Source organism: Odontesthes bonariensis, chromosome 20 (assembly GCF_027942865.1).
Source record: "Odontesthes bonariensis isolate fOdoBon6 chromosome 20, fOdoBon6.hap1, whole genome shotgun sequence".
In the NCBI taxonomy this organism is placed as follows: domain Eukaryota; kingdom Metazoa; phylum Chordata; class Actinopteri; order Atheriniformes; family Atherinopsidae; genus Odontesthes; species Odontesthes bonariensis.
Genome location: NC_134525.1, coordinates 14,926,618 through 14,943,343, shown reverse-complemented (window position 1 = coordinate 14,943,343; position 16,726 = coordinate 14,926,618). Strand labels below are relative to the sequence as shown.

General features: G+C 42.2%; 1 protein-coding gene across 3 annotated transcripts in view; it reads right to left on the bottom strand.

Moving 5' to 3' along the window:
* Nucleotides 1–16,726, bottom strand: part of zfhx4 (zinc finger homeobox 4) — a 90,589-nt gene that overhangs the window by 3,973 nt on the left and 69,890 nt on the right. For 2 of the 3 annotated variants that reach the window (XM_075452639.1, XM_075452638.1), the window contains exons 7-12: nucleotides 14,285–14,383; nucleotides 8,109–8,242; nucleotides 6,894–7,094; nucleotides 6,451–6,571; nucleotides 895–6,288; nucleotides 1–394 (exon numbers count right to left, since the gene is read on the bottom strand). The exon at nucleotides 1–394 is cut by the window's left edge and continues 3,973 nt beyond it. In XM_075452639.1, the coding sequence (XP_075308754.1) occupies nucleotides 1–394; nucleotides 895–6,288; nucleotides 6,451–6,571; nucleotides 6,894–7,094; nucleotides 8,109–8,242; nucleotides 14,285–14,383 (6,343 nt within the window). The remainder of the gene's footprint in view (nucleotides 395–894; nucleotides 6,289–6,450; nucleotides 6,572–6,893; nucleotides 7,095–8,108; nucleotides 8,243–14,284; nucleotides 14,384–16,726) is intronic. The other variant, XM_075452640.1, reaches the window with a different exon arrangement.

Genomic DNA, 16,726 nt, shown 5'->3' with positions numbered 1-16,726 from the left:
TGAAGTGCTTGAAGCTGTGTGGCATCTAGCGGAGTCTCACTTCCTTGTTTCCCTGGAGCTGGACATGGTTTCTCCCTTTTTTTGGCCATGCTGGGGGTGTCCGGGCGTGAGCTGCTCTCGTTCTCTCTGTCCTTCACCTTCATTTGAGGTGGCTTGTCTCCTTGTTTCTTGCTGTTGTCTCTCTCTGAGTCTTTGCCTTGCTGCTCTGTATGGTTTACCGCTGCCAAAGGTGTGGAGGGAACAGGAGGAGGAGGAGGTGGAGGAGGAGGAGGAGGAGGAGGAGGAGGAGGAGTCTGCAGAAGAGTCTTGGTTGGGGTAGTGCTGAGAGACATGGCAGGAGAGGGGGTGGCTGGTGTAGGAAACCCAAGCATGCCAGCACCGGGAGACGCTAAAGCTGAAATACAGTGGTATATAAATATGGAAATATTCAATATTTAAATATTCAACTCCAAATCATGATGGAAATTTGTTTGTATAATGTAAAGATGATTAATTTGTCACTGGCTGAGTCTTTATCTTTCTTAAGATTTTGTTATGGATCAAAACTGTCACATGCGCTTTATGATAATTTCCCAATATAATACAATATAAATATACCAAACCTACAATTGGGGAAAAACAAAGACAAACAAAAAACATGATATAGATACATTTATTGTAAAAAATCTCTAAATTTGCAATTAGCAGTTCAACTTTAATGCTGACATTATGCATGCACTTATTCCCACCATTTTTGATTTTTAAAATAGTTTTAAAAAATAAGATTTTTGACAAACACCACTGTGATACAGAATAACCAGTAGTATAGTTGAATAAAATAGTGCATGATAAAGCTCAGTTCATAAAGCTTCTAGTCAGTTTAACTTTTTTTCACCTTTTGTCATACTAACTCACCAGGTGTGTTGGGTGGGAAAACAGGAAGTGATGATGGCCCATTGACCCCAGGAAGTAGCACTGGTGGAAGGCCAGATAACCCTGGGTAGCCTGAGGGTAGGCTGAGGCCATGAAGTGCATTATTGTTATCCACTGAAGTCTGTTGCTGCTGGCCAGGCAGGCTGAGGAGTCCCTCACCAGCTTTCTTCATGCGGTCCAGCTCTTGCTGGGCCATCAGCTGACGGACAGTGGTTGGTGCTAGGTAGTCCTTTTCTCTATCTACCTGGTTTACCAGGGTTTCTTGCACTTTGGTGATGTGCTGCTTAGAAAAGATGTGGTCTCTGACAGACATCCGGGCAGTGTACTTTATACCACACAGTGTACACTCAGGCCTGGGTCCCTCTGGTGAGCCTTGACTAATCATGAATGGCTTTCCAATGTTAATCTTGAATTTCTTTTCTTTAGCACGGGCATTCTGGAACCACACCTGGACAACACGCTTGGGAAGTCCAATCTCAGTGCCCAGCATCTCACACTCTTGCATTGTTGGAGTGCGATAGTCACTAAAACAGGCTTTGAGTACTTTCAGTTGCAGGTTACTCATCTGTGTCCTGAATCGTTTGTGGCCAGGCCTATCCCCTGCATTACTGACTTTCCCAGACTTGCTGTAAGGGATACCTGCCCCAAAGGGACTTGGGGAACTGGGATCAGTTAGGCTTGATGATTCACTTTGGTCGTTGTAATCATCCATTTCATCATCTTTGGAGCTAAAGTAGGAGTCACAGTCTCTTCCAGAGAAGCTGAGAGAGGGGCTTACCATGCTGAATTGGAACCTTTCATTGCTACCATCAGAATTTGGCATCAGGCCACTTTTGTTGTCACTCAGCTTGTCCCCTCCATTGGCAGTCAGGCTCTCAACCTCATTGTTATTATACTCATCTCCAGTTGTAGCATCACTTATGGCTGTATTAATTGATGACGTCTCATCAAAGTCCATCTTTATGAGATCATAAGATGAAGCTTCTGCTGAATTATTATTATGCCCCTCAGTTTCATCACAGTTTTCAGCTTTTAAGGATGAAGGGCTTAAGAAGTTTTTTATCTGTGCCTCAGATGGTTTGACTGGAGTTGAAGATGCAGCAGGTAGCTCATACTCATTTGGCTCAGTCTTGGTAGGCAGCTGTGCGTAGTCAAAGAAATTATACTTATTAGGACTTTCACCTCTTTCATTGTCTTGATTCATCATTGGGCTTGGTGGCAAGCTAAAACCTGCTTGCTTAGCCTCATGCCAGTGTCTCGATCGTATGTGGCTATCTAGAGCAGATTTAGCTTTGAACAGTGCTCTGCAAAAGGGACATTTCTTGTGGGACTGGGAGGGCCCAATAGCCCTAAATTGTCCCTTTCTTTCTCTTGCACGAGTGTTTTGGAACCAGACTTGCACAACTCTCTTTTTCAAGCCAACCTCTCGTGCAATGTGATCAAGCATCTTCCTTGTTGGGTTAGAGTCTAGTAGATACTTGTCATAAAGAATTTCCAATTGTTCTGGCGTAATGGTGGTTCTCAGACGCTTATCTCTGTGTTGCTCTTCACTACTGTTTGCACCATCTTTGTCATTAGCATTTTCCTCCTTGTCATCCAGTTTTCTTTTCATTGCCCCAGACCCTGTTGTAGATGCAATACCGGAGCTACTCTGAGAGGGGATTTGGGAAAGCCCTCCAGATAACAGCTGGCTAGCCATTAGAGGGTTGTTGGGGTCAAATATCATATAGGGCATATCCATTGGTCTCTCAAGGAACTGAGAGTGAAGAAACTGGTTCTGGGCAGCCAAAAAATGCATGTGCTGGTGCTCCTGCCATAGCTCCACAGTGGGGAATGCAATCTTACATTGGTCACACTGGTACTGAAGCATCTGGTGGGGCAGACTGTTTGTGAGGGAGGAAAGGGCCAGGGAAAGTGGGCTGGAAGGCACCGCAGCTGCTTGAGGTTGGGAGTGGGATCTTGACAATTGTGGCTGAGGAGCTTTTTGAGGAGGTGGCTGAGGTGTGCAAGCCTTAGATGGTCTGGGCTCTGGTAGTGACTTGATCACTGGTGAGGGGGCAGTCTCAGCTTGTTTAATTTCAGTTTCAGTGGCAATGTCTGGCTTGGGGGAAGTTTTCCCCATGGTAGCACGAGGAGAGGCCATCACAGGGGAGCTCGACCCAGAACTGGTGGCTGTTCCCGTTTGGGATTGTTTGGGTGGCTCTAAAGGTACATGCATAATCTTGATGGGACCTTGCTCACCGATATCTATGTATTCATCACAGGTGTTGTCCTCACTACCCTCTTCATCTTCATCCTTGTAACACATCTTTTTCTGGTGAGTAATGAGATCAAAGATGCGTGGGAACACAATGTTGCACTTTTTACACTGGTACTGCATGTTGCTAGTTCTGATATATCGCTCATTAGTAAGTTCTTTTTTCTCACTATCTTTAGAATCTGCCTGGTTCTCATAGGTCTTACGAGCTTTTTGGCGGGCATTCTGGAACCACACCACGATGACTCGCGTTGGCAGGTTGAGAACAGTGGAGAGCTGCTCAATCTCATCATCCTTTGGATAAGCATTAGTGTCAAAGAAATCTTGGAGTACCCTCAATTGGTAATCAGTGAATCTGGTCCTGGAGGACCTCTTGTTCATAGCTGAGTCAGTTCGGTAGTACTCATGTGCACTGAGCTGGGGCTCCATTCGAATATCCTCTAATGTAGTAATAGGTGGAATGTTAAAATTGTATGGCGAGTCTTTACTCCGCTGCCTTTCTTTAAACAGGGTGTTACGAAACCAGTGCTTTATGACCTTTTGGGGCAGGCCAGACTTCTCAGACATCTCTTGAATTTGCTCCTCATTGGGTGAATTGTTGATGTCAAAGTTTGCACGGAGAATCTTAAGTTGATCATCAGTGATGCGAGTGCGTGGTCGCTTAAACTGAGACTGGCGGAGGAAGTTTGGATCAAGACCCAACTGCTGCTGACAGAGCTGTGTAAGGTCTGTTGAAAGAGAGTCCATAGTGGGCAGCTGTAGGGCCAGTTGAGGTGGAAGGCCTGGGTGCTGGACAGACTGCATCATTAGGGGTGGAAAAAGGGGCAGATCTAAGGGAACAGAAAGCTGCACTTGCGGTGCAGGTGGTGCAGCAGGTGGTGCAGCAGGTGGTGGCTGGGGTTGCTGTGTCTGATGTGAGGATTGGTGTGTGGGCTGATGGGAAACAGGAACGGGTGAAGATACTGTCGTCTGTGGCTTGGTCATTGATGTGGAAGGGGGCTGGGGAGCTGTTACTGGGGCTGGAGCAGTAGGAGGTGGAGGAGGAGGTGGAGGTGGCGGAGGTGGAGGAGTCTCAGGTGAAGCTGGGTTTATTGGATAGAGTTTGTCATAGGCCTCTCTGTACTGTTGAGCAAATTTTTCAAGCTCCACATATGGAAAAAAGTGACTGTGCACATGTTCCTGGTGGCTTTTGAGAATAAGCATATTGGAAAACAGCTTTCCACACATCCCACACTCAAGCTTATCAGTATTCATATCCATTTGTTCTATTCCATCTTTGTTTTTCTTTTGGTTTTTTTGTCTATTTTCATTGTACTGGATAACCAGCTCAAAGCCAAAGTTCTCTAACAAAGCTTTGGCTGCATTACCCCTTGCTCCTGACACAATACGTGGTGGAGGAATCAAAGGCTCTGAGAACGTTGACTTTTTGGTGTCTTTATTGTCTTTTCCTCCATCACTCATTGCATCTCCTGGATTTTCCATCTTTGCTCTGTTTTCATGTTTTTCTAGGTGGTCCTCTGCCTCCCTTGACATCTGTATTTCTGAAACAGACACAGTGTTAGACTCCATTTTGGGTTTATGGTTATGCAGTTGCTGGTTTTTCTGTTGCTGAATTTGTGACTGTGCCTGAGAGGCTTGCTGCTGTTGCTGAGCTTGTTGCTGGGCCTGAGCCTGCTGTAACTGGTGCTGCTGTTGCATCTGCTGTTTCAGGTCCTCTAGGAATGATCCTGTAAGGCCAGGCATTCCAAAAGCTGCTGCTGAGTGCAGTGCAAGTTCTGGACTTAGATTAAACTCTGCTCCTGGAATGTAGAAGGGGAAGAGGAACTGTGGCTGTTGAAACTGCAGCAGTGCTTCTGGGGTCATTGGAAAATGGGGAAAGAAAGCTGGATTGAGGAACTGAGGCTGGAAGAAGGCAGCCTGTTGCTGGAGTTCATGCTGAAGCTGCAGCTGCAGCTGGGCAGAGGACTGTGCTGACTGGTGGCTGCTTGCTTGTGCTGAAACATGGTCAGTAGTTGCTGTTTGTTTTGTGTTACTGCTGTTCTTGGGTTCTTTGGGTTCCACAGTGTTTTCTTTGTTAGAAGATGGTGTGCAACTTCTAGTAGCGTCTGAGTTGCTAGTATTCCCTTGTGCACTTGGGCCTGGGCTTTTAGCAGGGCCTGGGCCACTGGTGCCAGTAATACCACTGCTGCTGCTCATGTCAGTTTTGGCTGTTCTGGCTTTGGTCTGGTGGAGTACTGATCTCATGTGAATTTCAAGTGTTGAGCTTTGGCTATATGCAACATTGCATATGTTGCACTTGAATGGTTTGTTGTCAATGTTGTTGGTTGTCTCTTGGGGAACTGGGCTTGATGCTTCTTGAAGGACCTTCTTCAATTTATGTAGGTGGGAAACTGAATTATAGTGGACCAATAGGATGTTCTTCTGTGTGAAGGATTCCTTACATACTGTGCACTTATAAGGTCGAGAAGGGTCCAAAAATTTCTCCATTGTAAAATTTGGCCCTTTTCTAAATGGTAACGTCCGTTTTGGTTCTGCTCCCATGTCATCTAGCAGAGAGCTGCTGTCACTTCCTGTAGGACTGGGTTTCTCTTCCTGGTCCATTTCATCATCTTTGTCCATGTCATGTTCAAAGGCCTGAGCTTCCTCCAAGGCCCTGGCTTCACTCTCAGTAATATCACCATTCAGTGGCAGATTTCCAATGAGTTGCTGCACCTCAGCCTCACTTAGTTCAGGGTGTCCATTTTCCAAATGCTTCCTGAGGGCCAGGAAAGTCCTGAAGCTACGCTGGCAAAGGCTGCACATTGTGGCTGCTCTGATGGCATGGTATTGAGAATGTATCTGGAGCTTTTGCATCGTCTTGAAAGCCAGGCTGCAGTGGTTGCAACGGTATTTGTAGACATGACGATCTGACACTGAGAGCTGCTGTTGTTGCTGTTGGAGTCTTTGAAGCTCACTCAGGTGGTCTTGAAGATTATCGGGGGACTTGCTATCATGTCCCAACCCAGGAGTTCTCTTCCAGTCTGGGGCCTCTGAGGCCTCCTTTGGGGGCTTTAGTTCCTCACCCTGCAGGTCTAATTCATTCTTATCTTGATTGGTCAGCTCATCTTTTAAGATGTTCCCTACAAGAAGAAATTAACAATTTGAAGTTATATACAGCAAATCATTAAGAATTATTATTCATTTGTTCAATAAACACATGTAGAAATCATGCATTTACATGTTTTAATTTTATTAATATCAATAACTAAGTAAAAATAATTCAAGTACTATATTCTGCTCACCTAAAGACTTTCCTGATCCATCAGTGACAGTGGTAGAGGAATCCATCAAAGAAAGACTTTTTTCTTGACCAGTTTGGAGATCCATGGCATTATTTGGTGTGGCTGAATCAGGTCCAACAACCTATCATCACAAAAAAATGTCAATTAGTGTATCAATTTTAAATAATGAGACAACCTAATAAACATCACACAAACAAGTTTATGGCACTATCTCAAGGGAAAAACAATAAATGCACAGGAAATATTTTAAAGGTACCTTGCCCAAACTTAACAGACAAAGGATTTGGCATTTCTGACTAAATTTTACAACAAATCATACTTTATTTGATATTTGCTTTTAAAAATGCAATTCCTTTTCAAAATTATTTGATAATTTGTAATTGTTTTTTTTGATGACATGTGCAAATACAAAAATCATATTCAGAATTGTAATTTTTACATACAGTCATAATCAGTTTTTCCACACAGTCAGGAGCCACACTGTGAAGGTGTGTGAGATGCAGCTGCAAGTGAATCTTGTTGCTTAGGACATCCTGGCATAGAGGACACCGAATCACTGGCTGCATGGAATGCTGGGACATCACATGGAGCTGCATGCGGTTGGCATCTTTACTGCTGTAGTTGCAATATGGACATTGCTGAATCTGAAAAATCAGGAAAGTATTCTAAGTATCTGGTCAGAGAAGGACACATAACTTTTTAAATCACAGGTCAGACATGACTCTTTAAAAACTATAGTTTTATCAAGGTGTACATAAACCAGAATCCGGCTAACTTTACTCCACATCTGCAAAGTCAATTTCATATCTTTTAACTACTTGTTGTTCATTCACATCTCCCGACCAGGTTAGAAGGCCACCTCAACACACAAAATGTAAATCAACCACGTTTCACATAATTCACTTAAGACTCTCAACTCATGCAATTTTATTAGTAGAAAACACGATTGGCCAGAATTTCTAATCAGGAGATTACAAATGACAAAGGTGTGTACTCTCCCAAGCTATGTCTTGCCCTCATTACAGGGAGTACTCCGAGCATAGCTGCCTCCCTACCACCTGTTTTAATAGAATCCATTTCCGAAATGACTACGTCCTCCCTCCATTCAGGGCTCAGAACCAGATGAGCTAATACTTCATAATCTAATTTAAAAACACATATAATTTAAAGAGATGCAAAAAAGGGGAAAAGAAGCAGGGAGGGAGGCCTTAGGCTAGTGCTGGTATTCCACTTAAGATCACAAAGGCTGGCCTATTGTGCTTGATGGTAAAAAGCTCTGTCAGAGAAGGAATGGTGGGATGCATTTAACCCTTTGAATGAAAGCTGGCGCCAGCAAATACTAAATGCTTGGCTTAGCATTTCTGCTTCTTACAGTTAAGTATCTTCCCATTAGCTCATCCCACAGTGACAGTGAAGGTTAGATTTCATTAGTGCTTATGAACCGGCCTCATTAGCTCTCAACTCATGTTCATCCAATGACAAATTCTAACAAGTATTTGGCATACAAAGCTATATTTCCACCTAAACAGATATAAACAAAGCTACATAACACAGATTTTATTTGTCAAGGAGAGAACAAACACACATTTATGGTCAACCTGCACACACTACGAAGACTTTAAGAGACTTCGTGGACTTCGAGGTAAACAAACCTTTACCTGGTCATGGGCTGAGGTCTTCCCCTCAGCAGACTTTGGCCTTTTGGGTGGACTTTCAATTTGTCGATCTGGCAGGAGGGAATGTTTAACCATAGTATTCAGTCCAGTAACCTCTTTGGATATGGCATTCATTCCTGGGAAACAGAAAATGTAAAACATTCAAATAAATCCTTCTCAGTTAATATTTTTATTTGTCTACATTTCTGTAATCCAAGTTTACAGTTCATTATTTTATCATACATCATTTTAACAAAAGGTTACTTATTGGTAATCAAAAAATTTAAGCTATGAAATGAAATGTAAAAATATCTATGGCACATTAGCAATTCTTGATCAGAATACATAAGATAGGATTTAGGGATTGGATCATTCCCACTGTAGGAATACTAATAATAATAGGAATGCTAAAACTAATCTAGCACATCAAGCAGATACAATTTACTAAGTTCAGTGCCACACTAAAACTCTGAAGCTGTTTTAGATTAGGAATTGATCAAATGATTATTGAATTACAAATAATAGAGTGAATATAACAAACAAGTTCACCAAATTAATATTCAGTGGGGCATAGGTAGTGATTTAAAAAATTATTTGAGACCAAGACAACATAGAATGGATATGAGCATGAACTGTATAATTCACATTTATATACACTGACGTGGTTCTGCCCTGAGGACATGTAAAATGGGAAAAACTCAGGCAGGCTCATTATCACAGCACGACATACATTAAATGTTATGGTAATATTATACACTTCATTAGTTCATATACATTTCCCCAACTGCCTGAACATCTCCTGTCTGTATAAGATACAACATTTTTGGGGCTTGGTCACGGCTGGTGGTACAATAGCATCACTCCACGTGTGTGTCTATTTGTATGTGTGCGTGTAAGGGTGTGTGTAAGACATTAACAGTAGGGATCAGTGTGGAAAGATCAGCCTCTGGTTGTATTTAGTAAGTGCTGCAGCCACTGATAAATCTTTCATTAGCCTCATCCTAAGATACAAGCCGCGCAGGCCCTGCTATACTCTGCCACTGCAATTTACCCACTCCGCACAACACAAAGACACAGCAACAGCAACTCTCCTTCCCTCCTTCCCTCCCTCTTCCTTGCTGTCTTCCTCCCTCTCTCCCTAAGCTATCACCCCCCTCCCTCCCTCTCTCTCACGTCCCCTCCCTTGTCTGGTCACTCAAGGCAATATGTGAGCCTCACTCTTGCGAATCAACGCTTCACGCTAGATGCACAAATGGAAAAAAAAGGGAAATCAAAGCACTGATACATGGAGAGGGGGTTGGAAAAAAACATTTTGTATTTCATATTATTCTGTGGCTCGTGTTTGTATTGGGTGCATATCAATTCCTCCGGCCCGTTCATGCATTTTAATTCTGTTGCATTAAGTAGGCGTTCCACTTATTTTATTTGTAATCCCCTATATCTGGAGCCTGAAATATTGGCCTGTCAAGGAAAGTGACAAGAAAGAGAGAGGGAGGGAGGGAAGAAAGGAAGAAAGAGAGCACGAGTGAAGAAAAAAAACCACAAGGGCACAATGAGAATTTCCAAGAACATCCGAGAATTGCTCTGCAGCTCAAAGGAGCGAGGTAATCTCGTCTTCCACTGGTTGTGATGGCCCCAGCAAAGCTTGCGTGTGTGTGTGTGTGTGTGTGTGTGTGTCTAAGTGTACATATATGTGCATATATGCGCCTCATGTCAAGCTTCTGACACTCCATTGGTCAGATAGGCACAGGCTGGAAGCACCCATCACATCACCTGACCTTTCCAAAGCCTGCATCCCGCCTCCCTTATTTATTATAACCATTTCTAATTTCAACTTTCAATTTTTGCCTCCATCTTCCAGTCAATTTGCAACTAAATTACATCCCTGAGAAAGGAGATGAGAAGATTGTCGGACAAGAGGCTGCAAACACATTTACAATGTGGCAGGGGAAAGGGCCCACATATCACCATTGATTACTGTCATGTTGAATGTAAATGTATGTTTGTATAATATGTGTGTATGTGTGTATGTGTGTGTGTGTGTGTGTACACGCGCACAACATGAAGATCTGTCCTTCTTCTTTAGACATGTCTTTGACCTAGTGCTTTCATCAACACTTATACAACTCGAATGAAGAAAAACACTTTGTTAACTCTGAAGGGTGAGAGAGCAATTTTTTGTATGGCCATTTAGGAGCTTTGAATGAAACATCTTTACAGTGAATAATAAAGTTGTTTTGCAGCAAGCAAACACATTCAATTTGTAGTGTCTTCCAAGGATATAATCGCCTGTAAAACAAACAACTACAAGGGGAGATGCGATCCAAACACAGACTCCTAATTCTCAAGAGAAAATTATCAAATACTCTCTCTGCCTGTTTTTAAGCAGCTTTATATTCTTGCCCTACATGGCGCACAGATAGCTAAAATGAGTCAAGAGAAATAATGCAAGAGAGTATGATTGAGAACAGCGCAGGAGCAGGAGACTCTCCTCCTTTCTTTCTTTGTCTCGTAGACTGCACCCCACATTCAATGATTGTCCTTTCCCCCCTGCCTTCTCTTCCTTGTCTTTGCCCCTCCCTTCCCACCTTCATTTCATCCCTTCTTCCAGTGAAATGAAGGCTGAATAAACCTGAAACTGCACCACCACCATCACCATCCCCCTCCCTCTCCCAATGACAAATGTCTGCATGGAGCAGGACCTTGCTTGATTAGATAAATCAAAAGGTGATTTATGACACTCAATCCCCTTTGCATTGCAGGGGGAGAGAGTGGTACACACACCACCCATCTTTATTTGCAACTGTCATTGGTGTTTAGGGAACTGCATATACACACACTTCCACACACAGAAGTGGGCATTCAAAGTATACAGCAATAGAGGGAAAGGCAGGAAAATGTTGAGAAAACACAGTGTGAAGAAAAAACAAGTACATTGATGCTATTTTAGAATCTGCCTGTTTGTGTCAGGAAGTGCAAAATAAAAAATTTTATTGGATTTTTATAAGCTAGTATGTCACTGAATCCTAATTTCTTTCTAACTACACCTTCATATAAGTAAACATCATCATCACCGTTTGTGATGATATCTTGAAGAAAGATTTCACAACAATTAAACTGTACCAGCTGAATACATTTTTAATTATTTCTCCTTTATTTTTACAAGTAAAACAATTCCACACTTCATTCCATTCCTAATTTTTCACATCATGGACATGCAAAAAGCCCACATAAATAAAGCGAAGGGGGCTGGGTGGCTTGGATTTAGTATTCAATTTAGCTGTTCTGAGCCCTGGCAGACTGGCTAGCGTTACAGAGCAGTAAATCTAAGAGGGAGAGCTGGCCAAAGCGGGCCAGGGAGGACTGACCAGCATGATTTACTGGCCTACTGCTCTGGGGTTACGCATTAGGCTGACCTCCGGTCACCTGATAACATTACAGCAACACACTCTGAACCTCAAACTCCCACTGAAGCACTCAGCAGACCCAGATCTAGCCGGAGGGAAGTACACAAAGAGATAGACTATGACTATGAGACATGGTCAGATGGAGAGAAAGAAAGAGGAAAAAAAGGCTTTTAAACAGCAGCTGCCTTCTATAGTTTGTGTTTTTAATGACCAGCCTTCCTTTCTCTTCCATCTCCACCTTGTATTCTAATGAGCGATAAATATGAGCATGGCCTTGTCACATTTGACAAATCGTCTGCGACATTCAACAAGCTGTCATTACACAGAAAACACACACTCACAAAGGAACTGCTGCAGGCTTGTAATTAAACATGCTAATATCTTTAATATATTTAATCCCATTTTAGAGAGACAGAAAAAAAAATCACATCACTGATCTCAAGTTTGCCAAATTTGCAAGATGCATGCGCATACAAAACACTAAAAATATTCTGAATATGAACAAGCTAAAATGGAATATTTAGCATACAATTTTGTTTCCATACAACTGCGTTTTGTTTACCCCTTTTCTTCACAATTCAAAACTGAACCCAAAGTTAATACATAGTATTTGCATGCAGGAATGATGAGTAATTTCTTTACTAATTTGAAACAGGTAGGGATCTCTAATTTCCTTAGGCTGACCGACAGGCTCATTTCTATGCTGGGGCCTTTGTTTAGATGGTTATTTATAAGAAGTGGGCCCCTGAGCTATGGTGGCGACATGTGCCATCCACACACACAGCACAAAGCAATCTGGAAGTAATCCACATCAAGGGCATTTGCATGAAAAACGTAACATGGATTATAATTAATCTAAAGTGACATCGGATTAAAAAAGACAATGTAAATGAAGCAAGGAAAAACAGCTCTTTCTGTCTCTACGAGCCCCCCGCCCCCAATCTCTCTCTTAGTTTCTCCATTCATCTATTACTCTCTCTCTCTTTCTATCTGCCCCTCTTTGTTTTAGGGATCTTGGTCTTAGAGATGTAGTGCACAAACACACTGCTCACTTGGTCACACTGTAATCCCTTCCCCGGAGATCTCCATATGGACACACACACACACACACACACACACACACACATATCCCACCATTTCTAGCTTGCCTGACATTTTGGGCTGATGGAGAAGATGCCCATTTTTTTTTAAAAAAGGGGAAAATAAACAAAGCTCTAACATCTCCCCTTGAACTTTCTAAGATGTGACATCCCGAAACCGCACTAGTACTGTTTTATTTGGCCTTCTAGATAAACCAGCACCTGACCCCTCGACGATTTGAACAAGACATCCTTCACCAACATATTCAAGATGCGTGTGCCTGTTTGTTGAAAAGATTTCACTATACTCAACAGACACACAGGAACATTCATATACAGTATGAGAGCATGCTGTAAAGTAGGAGGGACTTGAACATTCTGTCACTTTGCCTTTTTTACATGTGTTTGCTGGTGTTAAATGATGCTGTTGGTAATGGTAATATGCAGCAGTAAATGCATGGATGGTGGTTCCCTGCCAGTCCGTCAGACGGGCCTGTCAGAGAGATAGAGCTGAAAGATAGATGACTAGCTAAACTAATAGGCCCCAGCCTCGCTGAGCTCTCCTTCTGCCTCATTGAACCTCACATTATGGAACTAGGTATAGTATGCTAGGAAGCGGAGTTGGGGAGGGAGCTTCAGATGGATAGAGCATGTAGAGGGCGGGAGTCCGAAGGTGTGTATGTGTCTGAGTTGGGGTGGGGGTAAAAGAGAAAAAGCAGGAGACAATAGTTAAGCGAGGAGGAATGAGAACCCCACACAATGAAAAGAAAGAAGAAAAAAAAAAAGAAAAGAAAGGTGTAGAGAGATCCCATGCAATATTCATTCCCAGTCATGGATTTCCATCTCATACATAAGAAGACCATATGAATTCTTATTTGGGAAAATCAAATCTAACAAAGCCAGGGCTATCCCGACAACAGCCTAACAGCAGAGGCTTTATGTGCTCAATACCTCGCCCAAAATAACAAAAACACCAAGCAGCCTTTTACAGATTGTTGCCCCTCCCTGCTTACAGCGCTGCTATTTGTACAAATGAATGAAAAGTTTCTTATTCCCACTTCCTATCTTGTGCTATTTTTCAATCTGAGGCAATGCCTGTGTTAGGGTCACAGATTGGACAACAATTAAGGGATGGATCGAGTCTGGATAAAAATGGGAGAGAAAGAAAAATGCAGGGATGGTTCAGGAGAAAGAACTCATTTAGGGGTTGCAGGGATGCAGTGCAATATTAGAAAAACATATACACAGCCCCCCCATCTAATCCTGCGCTTATGAAAAATTAATATGTCATCGGAGAGGGCACAAGAACGAGGAAAGATTAATGCAAGGCGCTTATAAATTACAAGCACGCAAACTGATTTGATTAAAAAATAATCTGGGGCCTGGACATTGCCTGGTAATATCCACAACACTCAACTTATCCCTCTCTGTTTCTCTCCATTTTTCTCTCTCCTTATTTCCCCCCCTCCTCATCTCTCTCTTTCTCTCTTTCTTATTCTGTCAGATGGAAACGATTAAAGCAGGTCACATGGAGGGTAGTAAGCAGCATTCACATGTTACACACACGTTAGAATCTTATCCGAGGGCGAGACACAGATGAACAATAACTTGGAAAAGATGAGAATGTTACGATTCATGTGTTTTCTAAGGTTGTGCATCTGTGTGTGTTTACAGTACGTGTGTGTGAGCTTACGGTCTGTTCTCCTGTTGTCAGTCAAGTCTCGGTCAGTCAGGTTGAGCCCGGGCCTGGATGAGGAGCGAGGAGGTTTCTCACTGTCCTCAGCAGTCTCTTCTAAAAACACACACACATTAAAAGACTTCATTACTTGTAATGCTCAGGAAGGCCATACTTCTAAAGGAAACTCATGTACTTCAGTGTCTTCACCACTCATCCTCTATGAGTCTGTGGAGGAGAGTGCAGCAGCATCAGAAGCCATGTCTCAAAGAAACTGCACAAACTGATTAATAAAATAAACGAAAAAAAAACGGGCTCTGTGCTGGGGACTGCTCTAGAGCCCCTGGAACTGATTTTGCAAAGAAGGACGTTGAAAAAGTTGATGAAAATAATGGACAATATTGCCCACTCTCTACACAACACAGTGAGGAAACAATGGAATGTGTTCAGCCAGAGGCTTCTTCAGCTCTGCTCCAACAAAGGACACACAATCAGGAGGTCATTCCTGCCAGCAACAATAGCCATATTACACAGCTGCTTATAATGAATAATTCTGAGTTAATTACTATAAATTTAAAAAATGACACATTGCAATAATGTAATTTTCCTTTGGGATAAATAAAGTGTTCTTTTTTTTTGCATCTCATGCTGTCTAAAAATAGTATTTGATGGGTGCAGAACGAGCACTGATAAAGGAATCTTTTATGGCGTTAGATTTGAGAAACGATGGAGATATTTTCTCCGATATATCATATTAGTCATTTTCAAAATATCACATGCACAGTTGACCTCAATCAACCCCCTTTTATAAGACATGGGTCACATGTTAGAAACCAGCATATCAAACCACCAAATAATGTTCGACTTGAGCACATGTTCCATTAAAAATGACCCTGCCGTGCTACCTATAATACGTTCAAGGCCTGAAAGCAAGAAGTTGTATGGCAACAAAACAATTTCAAATGGTCTTTTGACAACACATAAAATGTCTTCATTTGCAAAAACATTTAACAATGTTGGTGTATAATGATGAATAAATCTGGAGTTTTCAAACCAGAGAATAAAAGGAATTGGTCTTTTCTTAAATTCATTTGAATTTCTATGCCAGGTTGGACATTTGTCAAAGCACATCAGAAACACTAAACTTGATGTAAAAACCACATTTATCACAAACATTTCAATTTGCTTCATTACTTCACCTGATGGAAAATTACAGATATCCTATAAAATACCCAACATTAGGTTATCATACCCTATAAAACATGAAAAGTCAAACTAAAAAAGAAAAGTAAATAAATAAAGTAAATATGAGAGGTAAAATTGTTTAGGTCTTACTCACAGCTATACTGTACATAGATGATGTGTATTTCTGTATACCTCAGTTAAAAATATGTGGGCATGAATACACACCTACACAAACCAACACACACGTGCAGCTCTGCACTATTAGCAGATTAGCCTGCCCATCTCTGAGAGTTCAGCCCCTTGTTTGATAATTCTGTGTATCTGCAGTGTTCTGCCAGTGGATTAAAGTGTGCGTGTGTGTGTGTACGTGTATAAGTGCGTATGTGTGTGTGTATGTGTCGCCAGCACAAGCTAACACTAATCCTAGCCGAGCCCCAGCGCTCCCTTTCATCCAGCCATCATTTGTCTCCGGCTAGGCTGATGTCACTTTGTAATGAATTTTGAGCAGTCTGAGAGAGGCCAGATAACCAGGCATGTGCACGCACACACACACACACACACACACACACACACACACACACACACACACACTCACCCCCACACACCAACGCATTCTGCCTCCATCTCAGGGCAAGAACACCAATGCAAAATCAAAGTGATACACTTTCAAACAAGCATCAAATCATACACACACACACACACACACACACAGTATCATTTTCAATGACATACACACAAAGGACACAGAAAAGCGTTAAAAATGTCATGTTTTTTTAAATGGGGTAGGGGGTGGGGGGTCTCCCTCATCACAAACCCCTCACTCTGCCTAAGAAGGAAACTGGTGTGTGTCCATGTGCATGTGGGTTTTTTTTGTTTAAAAAAAGCTGTGCTAATCAATCCTGCGCTGCCTTAATAACCGTATTTTGCGACACACACACACACACACACACACACACACACACACACAAACAAGAACAAACAGAGTCATATTCTCAGAAATCAGGCAAAGGGTACGCTGAGTTCAGCTTGCATTTGCATACAGTAAAATCATTTTGGTCATTATATGATGTGCAAAGGGGTGCTGTGAATCCCCAGTGAAGAAACATGATATGATTAACCCTTTCACAAACCTCTTGTTGAAAACACAGACAGACAGACAGATACATAGACTGAGCACTGGCGCCGTTGCTTTAAGCAGCAACACATTAAGTGGACATTATATACACCATGAAAATTTTATGGCAGATGCTGGCATATGATTGTGGAGACAACTGC